This window comes from Patagioenas fasciata, chromosome 3 (genome assembly GCF_037038585.1).
Source record: "Patagioenas fasciata isolate bPatFas1 chromosome 3, bPatFas1.hap1, whole genome shotgun sequence".
NCBI classification, from domain to species: Eukaryota; Metazoa; Chordata; class Aves; order Columbiformes; family Columbidae; genus Patagioenas; species Patagioenas fasciata.
In genome coordinates this window covers 42,379,273-42,403,390 of record NC_092522.1, presented here as the reverse complement: position 1 = coordinate 42,403,390, position 24,118 = coordinate 42,379,273, and the positions used below count along the sequence as shown (strand labels likewise).

The 24,118-nt window shown below is 40.3% G+C and overlaps 1 protein-coding gene across 1 annotated transcript; it reads right to left on the bottom strand.

Moving 5' to 3' along the window:
• Positions 1 to 3,922: 3,922 nt before the first annotated feature.
• Positions 3,923 to 22,674, bottom strand: LOC136099649 (protein ELYS). The gene is made up of 24 exons (XM_065834086.2): positions 22,554 to 22,674; positions 21,076 to 21,329; positions 19,353 to 19,533; positions 18,376 to 18,583; positions 18,082 to 18,198; positions 17,056 to 17,140; positions 16,386 to 16,536; positions 15,283 to 15,415; positions 15,013 to 15,194; positions 14,486 to 14,547; positions 13,419 to 13,547; positions 11,909 to 11,999; positions 11,729 to 11,818; positions 10,677 to 10,817; positions 9,801 to 9,905; positions 9,043 to 9,136; positions 7,943 to 8,066; positions 7,771 to 7,827; positions 6,593 to 6,739; positions 5,974 to 6,161; positions 5,659 to 5,803; positions 5,433 to 5,564; positions 4,137 to 4,284; positions 3,923 to 4,068 (listed from the first exon to the last, which is right to left on the bottom strand). Exons 1-24 carry the CDS (start codon positions 22,672 to 22,674, stop codon positions 3,923 to 3,925), a joined length of 3,231 nt encoding a protein of 1,076 aa, XP_065690158.2.
• Between the last annotated feature and the right edge of the window lie 1,444 nt (positions 22,675 to 24,118).

Sequence of the window (24,118 nt, the reverse complement as noted above, 5' to 3'; positions counted from 1 at the left end):
TGCAAAAAGTTTCCTTTTTGCTTACAAATCCACAAACAAGAAAGCAGGAAGTAGTTTGTCCTAAATTCAGTGATGGCAGACAAGCCAGAAACAGATGTTTACACATAAAACAGTAAGAACCAGTTATAAAAAAAGCAGAAAAACCTTCACTGTACTGCTACAGGAATGACTGCAGCAGCTTTGGGACCATCTCCTGTACCTGCTCCCTTTCTCATGTCACAAATTTTCCATTTACTCCCATAGGAGATTTATGTATTCCCAAGCCCATAATCATCATCTCTACGGTGTTGTGAACAACCTTGTGAAATTTGTGTTTTACAAAGTTTAGCTGTTAAAATCCCATGTTTTCATATTAAAAGGTTTTAAGTAACTGGAAATATCCTTTCCAACTTGCATGCACCACTAAAATATCTGAGTGTTCGCTCTGCCTGTAGCATGGAACCAGTACATTAATCTGGCCACACTGCTTTATTACAAGAACTCCACATATGAGAGAGAGGCTCTTTGTGACAACTGAGTAACTCTTTATAACAGGCAATAAAAGGTGCCATAAAACTAGATTATGACAATTTGTTAGTACACATACAGAAAGCCCATACATGCAGATACTAGCACATGCCCTCGTTCTGCACTGGATTTCGGAACATGAATTTGGCATCTGCATGATGAGCAGGATCAAGGAATCCAACTGACAGAGCAAAAGGAGGAGTAGAATGGGGCAAATTTTGGATGGACCAGCTTCATTTGACAGCTCCACAAATCCTGTCCCTGGTGCAAGGCAAAAAGCAACACCAAGAACATGACAGCCAGAGCAGAGACAACAGTACAGCTCTTTTCATCAGGAGTCTGCTTTGACCACAGCTGAAGTAAACCCAGCCTTGCAAACAGAGAGACTGACAAGAAATGCAGCTCATGCCTTTGCTTGCTTTAAAAGATGCTTCATTCACAAGGTTTAACAACCCAAACAACTGGCTCAATCTCTAGTCCCTACCTTCCTGCCATACCAGCATTTGAAAAGGTATCATGGGAAGCTGAACCAGCCATTGGGAACCATCACAGCTCCTAACAACACCTGAGTAAAAACTGCCAAGGTCACCGGTATTTTTAGTGAATATGTTCCTGCAGGCATGTGATGCTACAGAAGGTTTGACGTAACCTTTTTGACCAATTTCATGTCTGCCATTCCGATTTATAATTTCAATTCTCAATATAAGGGGTTATGGCGAACTTTGAAAAGATCTAATTCAAATCACACTCTATAAAGGCTTTAACTGTAAAAAACCACCAACGACAGCCCAGCTTACCCCAGCAGTCCCTCTTGCTTTCGAGTTCTCTTCTTTGAAAGATATTCTGGATTCCTTTGTTCGTAGAGGAGGAGTAACTGATCGTCCAGGAGATGCAGAGGGAGTTGCCAGGGATGTGGTGCGAAGGCTGGATCTGAGAATAGACTGAGGAGTAAACCCAGGAAAAGAAGACGTAGAAGCAGATGTAGCCAAAACTTTAGCTCTCTATGAAAAGAAACAGAAACATTTAATTGAAAACCATTTAAATCTTCAAGACAGACAACTTCACTCGTCAAAAGTATTATTTTCAATTACAAACTGAGTTTGTGCCAGCAGAGAGGACAAAGTTTAGCTTCTGTACTGCTCTTTTTCCAAAGGTATGAAAACCCAAATAATAAAACCCCATGCTTCTTTTTTTTCAAATTAATTTCCTGAGGAAAGAAGGATATGGCAACTTGTTGTCTGCAATGTTGTCTCCCATCCCAGTAATTTTTGCAAATTCTACACTGCTCTTCTCACAGACATACAACTTCAAAGGTTACCCCAGATACAGCAACTGAAAACACTGCTGTGAGAAAAGACAATCAACAAAGCGACAGCAATAGCTTGTTTTTCACCAATTAAATAGTCTTTGCACAAGAATAAATCAAGTGATGCTGTAAAAATACACTGCTGTAAAAGTACCCACACATCTCCATCTAGAAGCATTCAGGTCTTCTTATGTCTGCTCAAAAAGGATTTGACAGTATTGAGAGGGCTTAAAAGGAGGGCAAAGAAACAAGCTTAATGATATGGACCATATTTAATAAGAAGAAAAAGGTTATAATTCAGAGAGACCACAAATATTTTGTTCAGGTAGGCAAAGGCAAAAAGAACAGCACCAACAAGACAGGTCAAATGTTATTTCCTTGCATGATAAGAGTTTGATGGCAGTGAATATAAGTACAGTTGAACACAATGACTAATATTCCTGCAAAAAGCCATCACTGGATTTGACAAGAAACTGACATCACTTAACTGAGATCACTTAGTTGTCATTCACTTGACCAGATTAAGAAACTGAAGCAAATATATTCTTGCTTCTAGATATGCAAGACAAACTATACAGAACTATTGAGCACTTAAATAATGAGATGTTCAAGATACAAGTTGTATCTCTAAGTATTTAACTGTATTGGAAAATCCAACTTTAACTTCCTTTGTTCCATGCAATAAAAATCAAGTGTGTTTCATGAACCCGGACAACTTGCATACTACAACTAGCTTAGAACTAAACTCTTCAAGACTGTTCCCAATGTGCTGCTTCTGAAAGGTCTGTAGATACAACAACCACGTGATACTGAAAATATTCCACAATTTCAATCCCACAGTGTTTGTGATACAACACTTCAGTGTTTTCATTTTAAATGTAGTTTACAGGCTTTTGGTTTGCTTGGTTCTTCCTGTTTCCTTAAATTACAAACCTTAACAACAAGAGGAGTCTCTAGTAGATTCAGTTGTGATGATCCTGAAAAGTTCCTTTGTGGGATGGAACTGAGCAGATCTGATTTCAAGGGGCTGGATGCCATGAATGAAGCAGAAGCTCCACATGGTGACTGCCAGCAACCACCCTGTGCTGCAGAACATGAAGGAACAGGACGAACCACCGAATGCAGCAATCTATTAAGAGACACAATTGGGAATATGAAAATAAATATAAAAAACCTACTGCATTACAGAAATCTGAGATGATACAGAACAAAGACATACAATGAACTAGAAATGCAGGTGAACCCTTACTGTTGGGGTGACGTTATCAGGCTCATGAACAAGTTACAGGCATTTTCTCTTTGATTGCACCAGTTATGTCATTCTCATGTCAGAAGAAAATTTATCTACATTCAATGATGGGACCACTTCAAATTCTCCACTTAGTTGTGTCCCTAAATTGACCTTTTCTTTGATACCAATCTAAATGTCAATAAAACACTTTCAAAACACAGAAAGTGTATACATACACAGACATACATATACATACATATATATATATATATATATATATATATATATATGACACCTTTTTGAAATACTCATTTTATAGAACTACTATACTATACCTGGAACATTTTCAGGAATATTTTGTAACCAGTGTCCCAACAAATGCATTGGGCCACTCTGCATCAGGGAGACGGTGTGTTAGGACTGATGGTGGTTCTGTAACGCTAGGACTGGAATTAAAAGGAAAATTTCACTGACTTTCATCCCCCAAAAGTCCAAACATCCCAGAATTCAAGTTTATTTGACCATACCACCTGTAGGAAAATCATCAGATAACTACTTTTTCACTCTTCATAATTCTGCGTATCTTTAAATAAAAAGAGGCAGAAACGAAGGCAAAACTGGGCAGAAAGTGGTAAAACATTTCTGTTTGATCAGATAATCAAGTCAGTCAAACACCAGAAAAACATAGCAGAAAAACTCTACCCCCTAAGATTACTTACGATGTTTTTATTTCTTAAAGGTTCTTCACTATGTGTGCAAAGAAGCCAACCAAAGCTTCCTTCAGGTGCATCTTCCCTCCAAAACACTAACACCATTCTGATGGATTTTTCTTTCTTTCCAAACATGTAGCTCCAGACTAAACTTTGTTCAGAGGCTGCTTACCTATCATATTGTGAGAAACTGGGTTTCTGCTCATTTCCTACCCACACTTCTCCAATTTTGGACAATACATTATTGATGAAAATACACACATTTTGTGCATTGGCTTGTTTTGTTACTGTTGATAACGGCTTTGGTCTGGAGACTGGAAAGCAAGAAGGAAAACATATCAGCCTTGTCTAACCAATGTGATGGCTACCCCCTAAAACTTACCTTCTCTCAGGACTGATGAAGGCAAATGGTAAAACTCAGCTCTTTCTGCCACCAGCTTCCTTTGAACTCTCGGAAGGATCTTGTCATATTGGTCTAATACAGCATTTCTGAAAATTTCTGTGTCTCTCAAGGAAGGATCACAGTCATTCTGATGAATGGAAAGTGTAAAGCAAGAAGTTAACTACTTAAAAGAAGTTCATTGCACAGAACTATCTGTGTTATTTCTAAGTAGTGGCTGCATTTCCCTTAGAGACAGAGTAAAATCCATGCCCTGCCCAGAGCAGCAGCAAGTTCTACCCATCAACTCACACCAACTTCACCTGGTATTTTTAGCAAAGCAGAAGGCAGATGGGAATAATAACAGAACCCTCACCTTTAAGTGAAAACAGTTCTGGCACTCTGCAGAACCTTATTGCGATACACATGTTATCACCTGTACTTTTCAAATGGCTTGTACAATACAATAGCAGGTGTGCCTTGTTTTTCCTGAAACACCAATGTCTGAAGTGACTGAATGCACAGGGCATCTGCAAATTACCTTGGACAATATGATGTGGATATTAACATAAGTAACAGAAAGCCACCTACACACACCTGGCTGGATGAGTTTTCAGATATAGAGACCAAAAAGTTCCAAGACCACCTTATAAGTTTGATTCACTGGAAACCTACGGTTCCGGAAAACAGCAAGTGCATCACAGAGTCATAACAGAAGTTCACAGAACACCAAATTTGATCTGCTTATTTTGAGAAATAGAAGTTAGATATGAATTTTTGTCATAAAAGTGGTAACACGAAAGGCCAGGAATTGTAGAGCTCACACTACAATTTGAGGAAATTAAAAAAAAAAAAAAAAGTAAAAAGAATACCAAACAAATTTTGAATTTTGGGCCATCAGACTGCTTTCAGCTAAAAAAATCAATTTGCAGGCAAGATAGAAGAGATGACATACAATATACTCTTCATTCCACAGAAAGGAGTGACACAAGCAATTTCCAGTAATCTAAGCCTTACATGACACATATGTATCTGAATAACTGAATTATAAGATTGACTGAGAGAGAAAATATATATTTATTCCTCACATGCAAACAGATTATTTTAAGAGGAGTCAACCGTGGTCAATAATATTTTATTCAATTTTTAGGTTCAGAGGTAACTTAAGGTGTAGAAACTTAGTCCTAGTGGTTCAAAGAAGGGTACAAAAAACAATGCAGGATTTTTTGTGACTACTACCAAAACCCATTGGTAACACCTAGCTGAAGGTTGCACACTTGACAGAACTTTAATGCTTACCGTAGGATTAACCTTCATTGACTGATGCAGCCGTAGTGCTGGGATATAGTTGGCACGTTGCAGATGGTGGACTAAAAGAAATTCACGACTCTGGACACCAGCATTGGTCTGTAGAAACTTCTCCAAACATTCCTGTGAGAAATAACGCATTCCAAAAATCTAGTAGGATTCTGCCTCTTCTCTTTTCAAAGAGGTGATTATCACTTTTTTCCTTGTCCACACTTACTTGTTCAGTCTCTGTGAAAGGCAGCTTCAGCAAGTCTTCCATTAGTCCCATCTCCTGACAGATTTCATACATGTGTTTTAACAGCTCTTCGATGTTTAACTTGGTGGTATGTTGCTGCAACAGACTCCAAGCCTCCACCAGGCACCTGAAATTCATTTATTTGAGATGTAAAGGAATACAAATGGTATAACCAAAAAGATGCTCCAAAACTACTGCGTTCAAAGTTTAAAGGAAGTGTAGGGGGTTGTGACTGGTTTATTTGTTCTCCACCTTTCACAAGACTTGAAGGCCAAACAGTGGGACGTATTTCTTTACCTATTGGACAACAGCACGGTGAGGAAAAGCCGCACTTCACTGCTGCTCGACACTGGTGGCTTCATCATCTGGATGTATCTGAGCGCTTGCCTGTGCTCTCCTTGGCACATGAGGGACTGAAGAACTCTCACATGTTGCCATGACACACTTTTGATTGTAGCTGGATGAAAGAGCAGGGCCAGTGCACTCTGTGGTAGGTAGAGATCAGCTTTGTTAAGAGATACACATACACACATGCAGCAAAAATAGTCAAAAGTTTCTTAAGTAAGGGTGTGTTAAATGAACTTATATGACCAACTAATGAAATACTATAAAAAGCAAAGTACCTAAACCAAACAGCTATGCGGAAAATAAACTAATCAGCTAGCTCTGAGAATTCAAATGCAACAAAAACAGTGAAAAGTTTCTTAGGGGTCAATGTGTGTTAAATGAACTTAGATGACCGACTAATGAAATACTTGATACAGGACATGTAAGTGCTCAACTGGTCTGCTGAAAATAACCTAAACAGATGGTTCTGAGAATTCAAATATCAAGCATTATCAACAGTGATGCCATCATTTGACAGATGACAGCTTTGTATTGCAATGCGTGTGTAACTAAACTGTAACATACTTACTTCATAATCATTGTGATCTAGAAGCCAAAAACCTTGAATAAGCTTAACAAGACCCCAAGGGATAGCAAAGGCAGTTGGAAAGGAGTCAATTGAAGTTTCTGTCTTATTTGGAAAGGAATGCTTGATATCCAGCAGCAAGTAAATCGTCTGGTATCAAGTATCTAATTAAGGCAAATAAATTTGTAAGACAAAAAATATATCACATTGCACTTAGAAAAGACACAAGGAAATGAGAATATAAAAGTGGTAGGAGGCAGAGAATACTAATGTCTTAGTCTTGCCATTTAAGCTGTTATAACCTGGAGAGAGTCATGTCCTAAGCAGAAAATTGCATTCTGGATAAATCAGCCATACTAGTCTTTGATTTCTCTAAGGCATTCAGAAAGGTAAACTTACATATTTAACTGCTTCCCTTATAAACTCAGGTTCCCTCTTTAGTCAGTGGAGCTACCAGCTGGACATTCAACACATCTGAACATCCAGTGCTTCATTACAAAATAAAACAGATCCTACAGTTGTTTGGGTTTTTTCCTCATTTCAGAGTGTATAAAACAATGTAAACTATGGAATCCTTACAATACAACTTAGCTGTGAGTGATTAAAACTGGGTTTAGATCGCTATGTGGATCGCTCACCAGTAGTGTCATTTTCTCCTTCTGACATCCCTTTTCAGGGCCATACTCTCAGAGGATGGCTCCGGGGTAGCAGTTTTTAAATATCTTCTTCTCTCAGAAAAGGGATAATTTCTCTTGGGAGAAGGGATATTTCAGCAAAAATCACGTCCTGGTAAAGCACCGTTAGAAATCCCTTAGCTGTGATGCAGCCCCTTGTAGTGGATCATTCTAGTAAGCAGCCATTTGCCATAGACAGGCCTGCTTTTAAGGGGTGCTTAAAAAAATTAAAGACTAAAGGGGCTTTTTATCTTTAACATTTCAGGAACCCTGCTTAATCATATCAGAAGAGTTTTTGAAAAAAAAAAATTTAAAATCATAAAAATTACACCGTACAAAGACCTGAACCAATGCCCCAGTCAATGATTTCATTCTGAACTAAATGTTTTCACTTGCATTGTGTTTGAAGCATTAACTGAAAATGGTATTAGACACACAGGTGACAAACATGTAAGTATATTTATGTTCCTGTAGTGAAGGTGTAATAAAAATAATTAGAAAGGATACAATTGCATGTTTGCAGCTTTCTTCAACACCTTCTAGCAAATAGACATCCAGCAGTGCCTGAAATGAAAAAGTTTTATCAAACCTCCTGTATTTCCTAAATTGGTGGGGTTTGGGTGGGGTTTGGAGGGGTTGGTTGTTGTTTATTGTTGTTTCCAGAGAGCAGATCACTCACATGTAAACTAGCAGGTGGATATTTCCCAGTTCCTCCTTCATCTCTCCGCCACAACCTCTCAACTTGTTCTCCTAACTGGGAAACCAGTCCATCAATCATCAAGCAGTCAGAATCCCATTTTCCTCTGCAACAAAAGGTACCGAGAATTTGGACAAAACCAAACACTAATTCCAGGCTCTCTGTGTAACACGTTTCCTCCAGACAATACACAAAAAAAAGCTCACACGAGTCCAAGAAAGTAGCAAACATACAAAAACATGATGATGACTTGAAATGCAGCAGCATTTACGTTTCTATACACATGCCATTTCAATTAGGGACAGCTGTACTTTTAAAAAATCACAGTCTCCAAAAGCCCATCACCATCTTCTGCTGACTGTGATGCTACCCCTTAATTTCCTGATGATAAAATGCAGAAGCAGCACACTAGAGGACTAGATGTTGTAATGCTTCTAAGGAGCTTGACGCTGTATGTAAGTTGAGCAGCTGTGCAGGATGAACTTTAAAGTCAACACCGAATACACTGCAGCTTCTACCTTAACTCATACTGCAGCATCTCATTCTCAGTGCCATAGCCTAAGCTTCTTTAGGTCTTCCTTTACTTTTCAGTACCATTTGCAAAGAAAAAACTATTGTCCTCTAATCCAAGACATATCAGCTGCATGCTAGTAAACCAGTCCAGAAAAGAGTTTACATGAGCAAGTGACTTTGATCCAATAGCCAGGACAGGGTGAGGTGTGCCACCTACATGGAATTCGGACTATGTTACTCAATTACAGAAATGTACTTCTGAGTAGGAGATTTAGGCCAATACAATGGGGTACAAATATGATAAAAAGCCATCAGCTGTCCGCTTGAGAGCTCTGGACCTTATCGGGTTGTGTGCAACTGTCACGCCAACAAATGGTATAAGCAGAGGTATATATGCACATTTTACCACAGGAAAGTAACCTCTGTGTTCAACAGAGCACGCACATCACTGAAGAATACTGCGTGTAAAGGCATTAAACGCAACCAATACAACTGTGGATATGAACATCATTCACTTGTTCTTCTGAATTTGCAGTGGCAGTGTTATAGAGTTTTCCTGTAATTCTTACCTTGATAAACGCTCAAGTTTCTGTCGATGAGCAGTATAGTAGTTCTGAATCAGAGGATAATTGTAGAAAGGTCTAGACAAATGCATATCGTCATCTACAGGCAAGAAAGTAAAAGCATGTTATAGCATTAATATCACAATTTCAAACTGATTTTTTTGCCTAAAAAGACAGTTGCCCATACTAGCTAAGCATCAAGAAACACAGGCAAGCCTCCAGCTTTGAAAGAAGCCAATTCTGTTTCTGCCTTTGCCGAAAGAGATGTGAGACATGAGACTCAATTCCTTCTCAAGTGCCATTTCAAGTTTACAGTTGATGTAGCATTCAGAACATGTAGTGTAAGTGCAAGTTCACCATTAAGAAAAAAAAAAAAGTATTTTTTCCTCAACCAATAAGGAATTCAAAACATGCAGGTGATGCTTTTACTGTAAAAACAAGCATTCAGGTATGTGTTGTTTAATAATAATTTGTTTAATATTGCAAGCATTTTAAGCTGAAGACATGAGCAACTCTTTGAAGTCAGAGGCTTATTGTTATTTCTAAAAAACATCCAGGAAAGAAACTGCTTCCAGTATTCTACACCAAGTACTTGAAAAAACAGTTACCTCTCAGTTTCACCAGCAGACCTTCAGCATGCACTGACACTGAAAAACATGACTTGTTCATAGCAGAACGTTTACAAAAGCACAGCTAAGCTTGTGTTCATATGAATCTTGTACTGGATGTTCTCCTGTTACCAATGTACGAGAGCTGACGCTTACCTAAACCCTCTGGAAGGAGACTGGATCGACAGAACCAGGCGACCACTTGTGTGTACAAGGAAATGAGGCTGGTGACCATGTGCTTATTGGTCAAGTCTGCAAAACCTGAAAAAAAAGGCATAAGATTATTTGTGTTATGCAATTCTTTTAGTTTTTACAAAACTCCCTTCATCAGACTAAATAGAAAGTCTTGAATTAGCATGGTGGAAATATTTCTCTTGGCATTTTTTGCTCTCATTTTCTTAGTTGAAGAAAAAACTCACAGTCACCACCAAAACAAAAAACAACCCCTACAAAGAACCAAATTCACTAAAGGCTAAAACAGGAACCATAATAGAAAAGCCTGAGCTCTTAAATACACTTATGAATAAGACACGTGGCAGATGTGTTTACTACAGCAAAAGGAAATTCTTCCATCTCCCTCCTCAATATGCCCAAAACAACTGATATTATTGAAAGCTATAGAAGTTCAGGTAATTTACTTGACAAGTTACTCATTTATGCTTCCTGGTTTTAGTAATTTGCAATATAATATTTGCATGCATTTGTAAATTGCTAAGAATTAATAAGAACAATTTTCAGCTTTACCACATTCAATTACTGTAATTTCAGCCCAGATGGTTACACAGCTTCTTGCTGAATGTAGCCTCCCTGACCCACTTGCAGGAACCCCACAACAACCTATTTCCCTGAACTCAATCCATATTAAGGGGTGGTCTCAGCCTCTCAGCCTTGAGCCCCTTCTCTCTCCCAGCTGAATGTGACTGTCTTCTAATCATCAAAACCAACAAAAGCTCATGTTTCCACAGTTACGACCCAAGCATAATTCCAAATCTTCATCAAAAATATCAAGGAGATAGTGATACTATTACAAACCTTTTTCAGTAAGCTCTTGTGCTTCTGTTAGAAAACAGTTTAAGACTGTCCTAAGGTTGTGCAAAAGCAACTGGCAGACCCGAAGAGCCTCAAGTGCCTGTGGGTCAATGAACTTGCAAGAGCCATCAAACAGTGGAACACCTGTACAAGAATAAATACTAAATCATTAGCCTACAGAGCAATTGCAGAGTTTCAAAGTACACTTAAATAACCATGTGTCATATAATATACTTCCCAGGTCTTGCACGTGGGAAAACATAATCCAGGAATGCAGCACAGTCTGGGATCTACCTGGCTGGGGAGCAGCTCTGTGGAAAGGAATGTGGGGGTCCTGGTGGACAACAAGCTCAATATGAGTGAACAGTGTGTTGCTGTGGTAAAGCAAGCCAACAGGATGCTGAGCTGCATTAGCAAGGACATCACCAGCAGAGACAAAGAAGTCATTATCCCACTCTACTCAGTGCTCATCAGGCTGTTCAGTTTTGGTGCCTACTAAACAAAAATATGTGGACAGGCTGGAGAAGGTCCGGAGAAGGTCCACAAAGATGATCAAAGGACTGAGAAGCCACCATGTGAGGAAAGGCTGAGAGAACTGGGGGTGTTCAGCCCAGAAAAAAGAAGAAAGCTTAGGGGAGACCTCATCACCATGTTCCAGTATTTAAAGGGTGGCTACAAAGCAGATGGAGACTCCCTTTTTACCAGGAGTCACATGGAAAAGATAAGTGGTAATGGGTTCAAATTACGGTTGAGGAGATTCTGATTGGACAGATGGAAGCTTTTCTTGATGAGAATAACCAGCCATTCGAATAACCTTGCCAGAGAAGTGGCAGATTCCCAAACATCGAACGCTTTAGATTCAGCTGGGCAGGGTGCTGGGCCATCTTATCTAGACTGTGCTTTTGCCAAGAAAGGTTGGATCAGATAATTCTTGTGGACCCTTCCAGCCTGGTGTCCTATGATTCTACAGTTCTCTGGTATACAGGCAGGTTACTGAATAAGCTCAGTTAGAAAGAATAATTTTATGTGTGCAGAATGATTACACTAGTACTTACATATTTGGTCAAATTCAGCTTTTGTATAGATCACTTTGTTCCATGTCCACTGCAGAACAAACCGTAAGTTAGCAGCAGAACTTGGCTGCTCTTTAAAGAAAGAAAACAAAGAAGAAATGAATCAACAACTTCAAACAAAAAAAAAAATCTATCACATGAAAACTATGTAAGAAGTGTTACCTGCTGATGTCCAATGTTTAATGCATCCAGTCAGAAGTTCTAAGGAACCTGTCTGGACAGCAGCTGACAATATTGCTTCTAACTGCTCCTCCTAAACAGAACAGACAAAATAAAATGAGAGCCTTACATACTTGCAACATCTGAACCATCAGCGGTGTTTGTTTCGGATTGCATACTCATTCAGACATCTCAAAGTCAAATAGTACACATGCAACTAATTCCGCATTCTTCTTCATTTAGCCACAGGCTGGACTGCTCACTGGTGTGAGCAACACGCGGAACTTTCCTCTGATATTTCAACCTAATGAAGGCTATTTCAAATCTTTATTCGCATGTCTCTGCATCATAGTCTCAACTTACTGAGTTCCCACTAATCATTTCAGTAACATCCTCTGGTAATACCCAAGAGGCATTATGTGGATCTAAGTTTGTCAGCAGGAACGCACAAAGGGAACAGAACAAATACAAATCTGCCATGCTTGCATGGAAACAGGGGCACTAAGGTCAAGGAGCTTTCTAGACTGCAAAGACATGAAGCAGGTCTGACACACAAAACATTAAGTTGTAATTTTCTAAAATGACACAAGTGAAACGTAAATTCTAACAGGTTTAAATTCTAGGCTGTTCAAGGACTGTATTATAATGTGGTGGCAATCCTATAGAAAAATAATGCCCAGGTATGCCTTTCAGGTTAAATTATCTTTCATAAAAACAACCAACCAAACAACAACTTTGGCTGGCTGTTTTTTTTAAACACCTTGAAAAGTATCTTTCCCTTTGTAGTAAATTCACTACATTCAAAGTGATTTCTACACATCAGAATACACGTGATATTTCCAACGTTTTTCTTAACACTGGTTTCAGACAAAGAAACACACCAAATACTATTTTACAGAGGCAAACAAAACTCTAAACCATGCTCCCTGACCATAACTCTGAAATGTGTCCTGCTAACATTAAAAAGAAATGTCTGCTCAAACGCAGAACAAGACTCTACATGATATAGCCACAATTCAGCAACTGCAGCTGACATCAAAACACCTGATTAGAGTGCAAGAGCCTACATCAGGCTGTGGGCTCAACCAACTTGCCAAGAGATTTCTTTTAGCTACCACGCTGGGTAGAAGCTTCATCTGCCCTAAGGCACTTCCACAAATCTGGTGAAGAATCCAGTAGGCAGGAAGATGAGGCCACTGGGGAGACTGCTCTCCCTTTCCTACTCATTGCTCCACTGCACAACGACTCGCTGATCATCTGCACGCTTCCTTGTGCACATCTGTGGCACAGAATCAGCAGATGGGTCTCTCAAGACAGATCTAAGAGGCCTGGTCCCTGTCAAGCTCAGTTGTTTGGATCTAAGAACGCACACTTTTGCTAAATCAAGTCAGTGATCTCTATTTCAATGCAACTTCCAAATAATATGAAAATCAGATGATCTTGTCTTGTAGCCTCTAATGCCCTGCCAGACAAGCTGGATGCGTTTGACCTGGATTCCCTGATGTGCACTCACCTGACTCAAGCTGGATGGCTGGACATCAACTAGTCTTGGAGACAGCAGGCCAGCTACAAGACACCTATTGTAGCTCTCGTGAATGGCTTCACTTATTGAAGGACCGGATTTCTTTAAAAAATTCAAGGTCTGAAACATCAATCAAACCCCACAGATTTAGACAGCATTCTTATCCAATCCCTAAGGTTCTGGATAACCACAAAGAGAAGTAATAATATAAATGTTCACTTAAACTGCCAGAAAGCTTGCATCAGGAGGATGCTGTAGGTTAGCAATCCGAGTAAGCAGGACTATGGAGAGTCTTAAAGATGGCAACCAAACCAACAGTTACAGTTTAAAAAAAGAAACTCCTGTAAAACAGAAGGTCGGCCCTTGCAATGCTTAATCAAGGATTGTCTAATTTTCTGTCAATACACAGGCTGTTCTTTTTCCTTCAGCACCGACACAAAAGACATTCTATACAAACTAAAACTAGCACACAGCTTTAAACCCCACTTTGGAAAACCCTTTCTATGCCTGTTTGTGGAGAAGCTCATTTATGTTGGAAATATTTAGTCAGCTGAAACTTAATTCAAAATTATCTGTCACAACCTGTGCAGCGCCAAGGAAGTTATAATACAGTCAAGCTTGGGAGAAAAAAAAAATTAATTTATTTTCAAGCACTCAAATAATTTTTCATTTTCTCCATTCTGTCCTCCCTTTTCAAGTGAATCAGAGATCAAAACCCTAACTCAAGATCATGCAGGCAGTTTGACTGATGGGTAATAAAGAAGGAACAGCTTTCCCTAACTTCCACAATGTTTTTGTTCTTGCTCCTAGAGCAATGTTGTATTCCTTTCTAGACCTTCAATCCCTGGTTGTGCTTCAACAGGAGACAAGGGTACTTCTGCAGTCCCAAGTGTGGACCTCAAACATCACCAGCTGCAAAAAACTGGCAGGATGTGATTGCAATTATGTGAATGGCTGGGGAGGACGAGCATGAACTACTGCACTGAGTGCAGGGCAACAGAAAACTTAGAACAGGTACATCTCTTGACATTCTCAATAAAGAATCAGCCAAAGATCACCTCCTTCTGGACGCCAGTACAAGTCATGTGAACGACTCCGGAGTTCAGCAAGCACGTACCATCTGCAGAAACAAACATTTGACAAGATTCTGTACTCTCACAGTTCTGTTCTGACCAGCTCACATGTTTTAAACAGCAGTATCTGAAAATATGTAACTCAGTAGCTATTTTCTTCATCAGATCACTTACAGACTTCTTCTAAAAATATCATAACTGTGTGTAGAAATTCTCTCTCTACTCCTGCTGAGGTGCTGTGCTTAGAGCTTCAGTTCAAAGTCCTTTCATTTGATAAATATCATCCCTGCACAGGCTACGTTACAAAAGCGCAAAACCCTAAACGCAGCAGATTCTCAGCTATGTTTCACTATATTATATACTTCATTTGTACAATGTAATCCGAGTTTGGCTTTTAGGGCTTTGGGATTTTTTGGCTCGGTTTTTCAGTGACAAGCAAGGAATAGGAAAACAAATAACTGGCATTTGACATCAGCTTAGCTCAGCGCTACTAAAAGCGGTGAAATACTCACCAAAATTATAGGTGCTTGGATTAAAAAACTGCTCAGGTGGTGGATAAGAAGGAGGAACTCCCCTACTTAGACTCCGCTCATGTACCAGAATATCCAAAATGAGGTTTGGAGAAGTCATGCTTACTACAGCATCCAGTGACCACAATGCAAAATAGGGGCAATCAACAAGGAATTCTTCTGGCCTTGAAGAAAAGAAGACCATGAGCTAAATGACGACTGTCAAACGCATTATTTGCACAGATATTGAAAACAACCTTAGCAAAAATCTACCTTAGTGAATCTGGCATTTGAGCATGATACCAGCGATTGATGTCAAACACACCCAAATAAGTAGATGGTTTTCCCTGACCATAGGTATTCACTTGCCAACTGAAGATCGATACACTGGTGTCAGGAGAGATTGCTGTAGAAGACAAGACATTGTTTCTTATTTGCAGCAAAAATATCACATACCTGGTATTGTTAAAACATCGCTTTCTGTTTTGGCTGAATTCTGTTATATACCTCAGGAAACATAACCTTTACTAAGAACAATTTAAAAAAAATCCACAAAATAACAAACATCCTTGTGATAAGAACTTCCAGGTGTAAGGACTTATCAGAGAGGAAAAATGGACAAGCGGATTGCAGTTTCATAGAATCATTTAGGCTGAAAAAGACCCCTTGATCATTGAGCCCAACCCTAAACCTGACACTGCCAAGTCCACCACTAAACCACGTCCCTAAGCGCCATATCTACACATCTTTTAAACACCTCCAGGGACGGTGACTCCACCACTACCCTGGGCAGTCTGTTCCAATGCCGGACAACCAGCTTCATTGCTCTGCTTTGGACACGCTCAACCACCTCAATGTCCTTCTTGTAGTGAGGGGCCCAAAACTGAACACAGTATTTGAAGTGCGGTCTCACCATGGCCAAGTACAGGGGGACGGTCCCTTCCTTAGTCCTGTTGGCCACACTGTTTCTGACACAAGCCAAGATACTGTTGGACTTTTGCCCACCTGAGCACACTGCTGGCTCATATGCAGCTGACTGTCAATACCCCCAGGCCCCTTTCCATGGGGCAACTTTACAACCACTCTTCCCTGAGCCTCTAGCGCTGTCTGCGGTTGTTCTGACTCAAGTGCGGGACCCGGCCCTGGGCCTTGTTAAACCTCATACAACTGGACCCAGTCCATCAAGCCAGCTGGTCCAGATCCTTCTGTATGGCCACCCTACCCCCAAGCAGATCAAGACTCCTGCCCAACTTGGTGTCATCCAAGGGTGCACTCAATGTGTAAGACTTTCAGGCAGTGGGTACAGAACAGCATTCACTGCTTAGATTTCAAACCCGTTTCTTTTAGAATAACCAAACACAGGCATCAGAACAAACCTTCATTAATGCTGTCCTCTCTGTCAACATGGTTGCGAAATTTTTCTACAGTCTGACAGCTGAGTAATCTGGTATTGGTGGTCTGCCCTCTCAAGGGAAAGATTCCACCCGTGACATCTAAACTGTACCTTTCGTCACAGTATTCCAGACTCTGGGGAAAAATAAAAGAAAAGAGAAAAGGTCGTTTTGACATAAAAACGTACATTATACCTAAATATGAAAGAATGTGTATATCCAATATAATATGCATGCTATATATGTGTATTTCCCGTGAGCTTCTTTCCAATGGCAAATAAAAACTGCATCGGACACGCAAGAGAATGAGGCGTGAAATCGTAATGGGTAAGCTGGGCTGTAAAGGCTTTGCATGTTTTCCAAATTTAGCATTTCCCGTAGCCATGGCATTGCAGCAGCTAAGAAAACTGCACATAACGAGAGGACATCCATGTGTAGAACATCCTGAATCTAGTTCCAACACAAAATTCTGCAGCATGAAGTTGTACAACTTGTTTTCAAAAAGTGTGCACAAAGGCCATGCCCAAGAAGATTTGGCAAAAGATTTTTTTTTTCTCATCTCTCAATTTGGATGGTAGATATGACCCCTGTCAACTTAACTGATACTCAGAGAAAAATGACCTTTTTCTTCTTTGCACATACATGCACGTCTTACCTCATACAGGACTTGTCCTGACGCCAAGCGCTTTCTGTCACCAAATGCTAACTGCAACAGATGCAAACTCACAACATCACCTTCACTGAAAAAGGAAGCAATTATGAAATTTGAGTACAAAGCTGCTTTATAGTCCTCCTTCTCATCTTATTAGATCTTGACTGAAGTTTCTTAATGGCATGCTCTTGCTGAAAAGGATAACACCGCTTCCCAAAACATGATAATTGGTCACATTTAGCCCTTAAACCAAAAACGAGGTGATGTGACACTAACAGCTTCAGGGGCAAATGCTACCCATACCATTTGAAAGCTTTAACACCTTGTACGGACTAAACATTGTTGGAAATAGTTCTTCACAGTGAAGAGCTCTCAATCAAAACTGCTGTAAAGTCAAACTTAAAACAATTGTCACTTTGTGAACAGCTGAGCTGATGAAGCAACTTGCTGATGCTCAAAGAGAGAGGTCTCTCCCCTTCTCTTCCCACCAAAGTTCCAGTCCCTCTCTTGCACACACTGCACCCTTCCACATACTGGTTTGATTCATCAGTCCAGCAGGAAACCCTTGACTTTTCTGCTGAACAGGGATTCCTTTCTCCCAGGGGAACTGAACATGAAGGCTCCAAAGGCTGCTGAAGTTGGCACCAGGGAATCAGCAACACCGTCATCACCCTTCTTTAGGGTCAGAGGGCTCTTATCAGTGCGTTTACTATCCTAGATCTGCAGCCTCAAATACTTCTCATGGTATTTTCAATACAATGGTGAAGCAGTCTTCAAGAAACAAAGGAATTCATGTAGGCAAAAATATAAAGCCTCTGTTGCTTTGCCCGCTTTCAGAAGGTAGGAACAAGTAGGTCCTTCTTCATGTCTGTTCAACCCTGTAAAAACCGCACTGTAAGCTTAACAACTTCCGTACCTGAGGAAATATCCTCCACTGCTAAATAAACAAAACAAATATACATGTCCTAACTGTATGTGAACAAACAGAAAGTAAAATACATCAGCGGCTTATAGTAAGTTTTTATTCACCTTTCTTGTGTAGACTGAACAGCCCACAAGTAGCAACAATTCCGAGGATCGTTCTCGGGCTCTTGAAAAGTAATGGCATAGACAGGAATCCTTCCTCCTTCAAGCTGGGAATGGTACCTACAAGTATTTTTTTAAACAAAACAAAAAAAGGTCAGGGAGGGGAGTATTTCTAAACATGGCAAGATTATACGCAAAATTTCAGCCCCTGAAAAAGTTCTCGTTAATATACTTCTTTCAGAAAACAACTGAGAACCCTGCCCCTCCAGGCATGGCCAGGTGTCAAGGCCTACTTACTCCCTCTTCAAAGTTTTCATATTCCAGAGGGACAGGTAGCCATCTGAAAAACCCACAGCCAGCTGATTGCTTCTGCTTATGTAGCACAGGGTTGGTATTGCTGTTCCTGAAGGATTTTGTAATTGAAAGGACAGATGTCTCCCTTCTCTGGTCACAGTTTCTCTCCTTTGTGGAACTTCAGCAGGAATTCTTGTGACAACTTCTAGATCTACACACACAAAACCAGGTAATAAATCAATGTGTTATGCCATTTGGGTGACAAGATGTATAATCTGATTCTACCATCCCAGGTGAAATACCCATTTACACAACACTTTTTTGGCTATGTCCATTTTGCTTGTATGCAAAGAACAGAAGAAAACTCAGAGCAGACAGGTGTTCTCACTCGCATTTCAAAACCAACTAACAGTGTAACCTTCACAGATAAATTCTTCTTGGACTCTGTAAAGCAGGAATTTGGGCCTCATGATGAAGCTATTTGAAGTGACCTCAACTCCTGAAGCCACTGATGGAACAGCTGAATCAGTGGATGCAGTCTGAGTAAACAAATTAGAGATTTTATTCACCCAAATGCACTATTTTTGACACGTCGTGTTGATTTTAAAAAACAAGCCTAAAATTTGCCCCAAGGCCACTAACAGCAGCAGCAGAACATTCTCAAGAAATAGGGCAACCCTGACTAAATTTCCTCCCAGGCAGCTGAACTGACTCAGGTGGTCAAATTCCTACACCTGGCTGGCAAGAATCAGAGTGACACAGGGAACCTGGTGGGAAATGGGCATTTAGGACACTAGAAGGAGTACTAAGCCACTCGCAGTTTGAAGCAGAGGTCAGGACTACACAAGGTCAACTGCCACCTGTAATCACTTGTCATAAGTGTCTGCACACCAGTATCTTCAATGCGGGATGCATATTGGTCGTTCAAAAGACAGCAGCTTTCTTTCTTTTAAATTCTAGGAGGAAAACCACAAGCTTACCTGATGCTTCAATTTCATTCTGACTGCAAGACAAATCATCCAAACAAAGGTCAACCAGGAGGAGATGACCCACATCTGTAGCCACTGCAGCCACTCCAAAGAGCCAGCGCAGACCCTGGTGCAGGTGCTGAGTGCTCACACTGGCTCCTCCATGATTAGTTATGGGCTCTATAGCAGTTACCTACAGGAAACCCACAAGTTAATGCTTAAGCTGTTTGACAGGCTAAACAGAAATCACTCACAAGTGAAGCCAGAACTAGCACGTCAGAAACAAGAAAGTAAACACAGAGCATAAGGCTCAAAACCAAAACATTGTTTCCAATCATATCAAGAAAAACAAAGTGTGACCTGTTCAAAAAGCTGTAACTGCCTTCCATTTTCTAGATTTCCTACAGTTTTTGAACTCAGTTGCAGTGTAAACGGTGCATTCTACTATTACAGCTTACCAATTTCCATTTCCTACTTCGGAATAATTAACCCCCCAGGGCAGGGACACAGCACACGGACATTCCTGCACTACAGCCAGATAACAAAACAACATGGGCCATCGTTCAGCCTTCTTACAAAATGCAACACAATGAAGACAGGAAACTTTACATGAGCAACAAACTTTTACAGGAAAATAAAACAAATAAGTGAGCATCATAAGGGGGTCCACTTCTTTGTGTTTTTTATTTTACCCACAGAGGTGGGCAAAAATAACCAAGCCCCTAGGCCCCAAAGGTTTCTTTCTCCCCCATCAAGCACTTGCTATGACTACGCTGCCTGGCAATCCGCTACAGAATTTACCTTTCAACTTGCTTAAAATTTCTAATCTTCTCTGCTACTTGAAGGACTATCAAGAGCATTTTGATTATTCAAATTCTTGCTCTGCCAAGTGTTGACAGCCCTTATGAGGAAAACAGAGCAATAGTACATATCTTGCTGCAGAACTAACCAAAGTTCAAGTGTTGATTCTAACTTGTATTTCTTCTAAGATTTTTTCATTGTACAAATGTTTCCCAGTTTTAACACTTCTATTTTCCCCATAGAAGCTCCTGAAATTGCACATTTTTCCACTGCACTATGCACTCGCTTTTCATAGTCTTCTAGACTACTGCCAGCTCATTCTGGGAATGAACAAAGAAGTTTGTGTTAACCTCTACAACTTAGATGCCCACAGAAGATATACCCACATGGAAAAGAGTCAGTCTTCCCACGGACTGTCAGACAACTCACTGAAGGCTCTTTTTCCCTATCCTAAGTCAGCACATTTTTATGTTCTGCTCTGAAGTCACCTGCTTGCTGGGCTGATTCATGGCAATGTGTCCAAGCCATTTACAGCACAACCAGGGAAGTCTGAGATAGCTAAAAGACAGTCTTTCTGACAGAAATCAAGCATTTAGGAGATGTATGTTACAGACACTCTGAAGGGTGAGGTTTCTTTGCTTTCTTTTCCTTTTCTTTGTCTTTTTGTGAAAGTGGAGATTCAGGCAACTACGTGCTCTACAATGAAATCAGAAAACTTGGTTTACTACCAGTAAACTCAAAGGATAATGGTGCCATTAACCCCAAGATTCTACATCAAGGCCCTCTTGACTGGACACTCTGAAGTGAACGTATATTAATGCAACCTAGAAAAAACACCTCCTACAAAGAAATGCTCCAAAGCAAAAAAGCTGAAACGGGATTATGCAGCACTCAACAACAGAAAAGCTTTGGTTCTGCAATAGAAAGCACATACCCTTCCTGGAAGAACAACTGCTTTAACCACTCGTGATATTCCAAGACCATACAGACAAAGAACACTCCCCTCTGCTTCTTCCAGCCCGACCAAGAGTCCAGTTCTCTTCTGCCAGGAAAACTCCTTGACCACGCGAACGATGGGCGGCTGCTCATGCACTCCGCTGAAACGGTACGCAGAGAGCCGCTCTCCTGTCAATGAGTTCACGACCTCCAGTTGAGGGCCACACGCCAACCAGGCCAGGCCATTTCTCCCTGTAAGAGAAAAGAGAGCTGACTACAGCAAATTTCCAACAGAAGACTGAAAACAACTCAACAACCACTGTAACTGCCCCTTCCCTCCCATGAAAGTACCAAAGAAATGAAGACTGACTTACCTAAGTCTTGGTCAATTATTTGAAATCACCCACTGAAATCCTCAAGCAATACATCTTAAAATTAGCCACCTTATTATTTTGCATTTGCACTTGTCATTCCTGCACTGGAGAATTTCGATTGTTTGGGAAAGAGATGGCAATGTGTTGATCTACAGGCTTTAGACCATATTTGGCTTGGTTTTGCTAGAAATCATCTAAATGCATATGGGAATGCAAGTCTTCAAGCACACTTCAAAAATAACAAATCTAAGCCAACTCCTTTCTAGTTCATTAATATGACCTGACACATGCCTACTTCGGGCAGGGATTTGGACTTCAACAAGAAATTATCTTAATAGGGGCACTGCAGGAGTAAATTCAACCCTTCGCACCTGCTGATCACAGAAACAATGTAATGTATCGTGTTTCACAGAACCACTTCAAACTCCAAGGAAGTATTAACTCAATTACTGCATTTACTGTCAGGTTCCACCTGCCCTTTACAGAAGCCTGGACATCCAGACAGGCACCCAGCTCTACTTCCCAATCACCTAGAAAGTCAGCTACCTAATCTGCTTAGCCACTTGCAGCAACTCTCACTGGATACTCATCTGCATCCTATTAAATACTTTGGAAACACGGCTGCAGCGCTTATCCTCTCTTATCCTCCCTCTTCCTTCTGTTTTTGTTCAGACTAGAAGAGAAAATGCAGGGGGTTTTGCCTCTGTAACATCACAGGAGAACTATTTCTGCATGTGATGTTATGATGATGGTCATAGACCTTGAGCCGGTACAAATAAATATGGCCCAAAACAACGCTATTACTTTTCTGAAAACTGCCCTTTTTTTTATTTAAAAATTGAAGAGGTCTCACTGGCTCAGCATGTTTCACTAAATTATTTCCATAGCACAAGGTGCAGGTTGCTGTAATTTCAAAGTTCGACCATACTGATGTTTTAACATTAGCATTTTTAACCATTAAAACATCCTTTCTGTTCTCTCTAAACATGATGCATCTTAACAACCCCAGCCCGACACAGCTGATACTACAAACCTACGCTTCAGGTAACCTCCAGGCAATAACAACTTAATACCAAAACCAAATTGAAAGGAAAATGCTCACCTCCAGAAAACTTCCCAAACAGCACAGAATCCAGGGTTATCTCATCTTCCCCAAGTGCCTGAATAGTCACCTCCGGAAACAGCAGCAGACTGCTCGTTACCTGAGCTGTTAGGTCTCGCATTCTTCACTGCAAATGAAATAAAATAAAAATAAAAAAAATAAATAAATAAAAACCAGAAAACAGAAATACTCCTGTCAGCCATAAACATTTTTGAGATTGACAGAAGTTTCATCAGAATGCAGTGAATAATCTCAGATACATCGCCTGTGGATCGTTTCCTCAAAAACGGCACTCAGGACAGTTTTTGATCTCACATTAAAAGGAGAATCCTTTGCTTTTCTCATGCCTATGAGATCACCACTAGAAAGTGACACAGGAGTATTGACAAGATAAAAAATGGGGAAAACCAATACACTGAGTTCAAGTCTACCCACATATTTTAGTAAGATGCTATCTGAGAAAAAGAATATTTAAAAAAGCTTCTCAGTAACAGATACAAGTTTCTATTTGTGCTTTCTCTTGTGCTTTACACTTTACTATTTATTGTCAATTGTCTCCCAGTAGATTTCACACATAATTTATCTCTTGTCCACTTTTTGCATGTTTATTTTAACATTCAGGTATATTAAGTTCTTAACTACCCAATTTCCAGCTGGGCAGCCCTAGTATATACTGGTACATGGGGTTGTTCCTCCCTGGGTGCAGGGCTTTGAACTTCCATTTGTTGAACTGCGGGAGTTTCCCATCAGCCCATTTCTCCAGCCTGCCCAAGTATCTCTGGATGGCAGCATAACTGGTAAAGAGGGTAACTACTGACTTTTAAAATTCTTATTATTGACTGGTTCAATGACATTTTTGCCAGAAATAACGGAAGCAACTCACAAGCATTGGAGGAGCAGCAGATGAAAAGACACCTTCTGCACTTCAGTAGTCAGGTTCAGAGAATTTGTACTTTGCCATATTTTACTCCTGCAAAAAGAACATTTAGTGAGTGAGTGAGCAGGCGATTTAGCGAGTACCACTGGGTCATTTCTTTCCCACTTAGGCAGAAAACCTCCCCATGATGTTTTAAGCAAAACCCCTACATTCAATCCAAAACCCAAGTTCTAGTCTAAAAAGCCACTAGCCTAACAGAGATAGTCTGTATCAGAATTCCACAACCAGGCTTATTTCCTTCAAGTGCAGCAGACAGACTGTCTTGCAGAGCTCACACGGATGCTCCACAAGCTCTCCAAGCAGCACAAATCTGCAGCAGAAGGTGAGAATAAGAGAGAATTTCAGCTCTCTATCCCAACAGACCCCAACAACTAAGATCCTGTACCTGATGCAGATCATAGATTTTATTTCCATTTACATGAAAAAAAAACAATCAGAAGCTGACACTAGAGCCAGTTTACTCAGCTACCACCTATAGTTATGCTCTAACATGACTACACCTTTAGTGAAGAGTGGCAGTCCCTGTCTAATGTGGCTGTGCTAGCAAAAGTTCCTGAAGTCAGTTCTGAAATTGTGTTCTTTTCTACATTGCCTGGTGTAGAAAACCCTTGTGCTTATCCCTACCAGC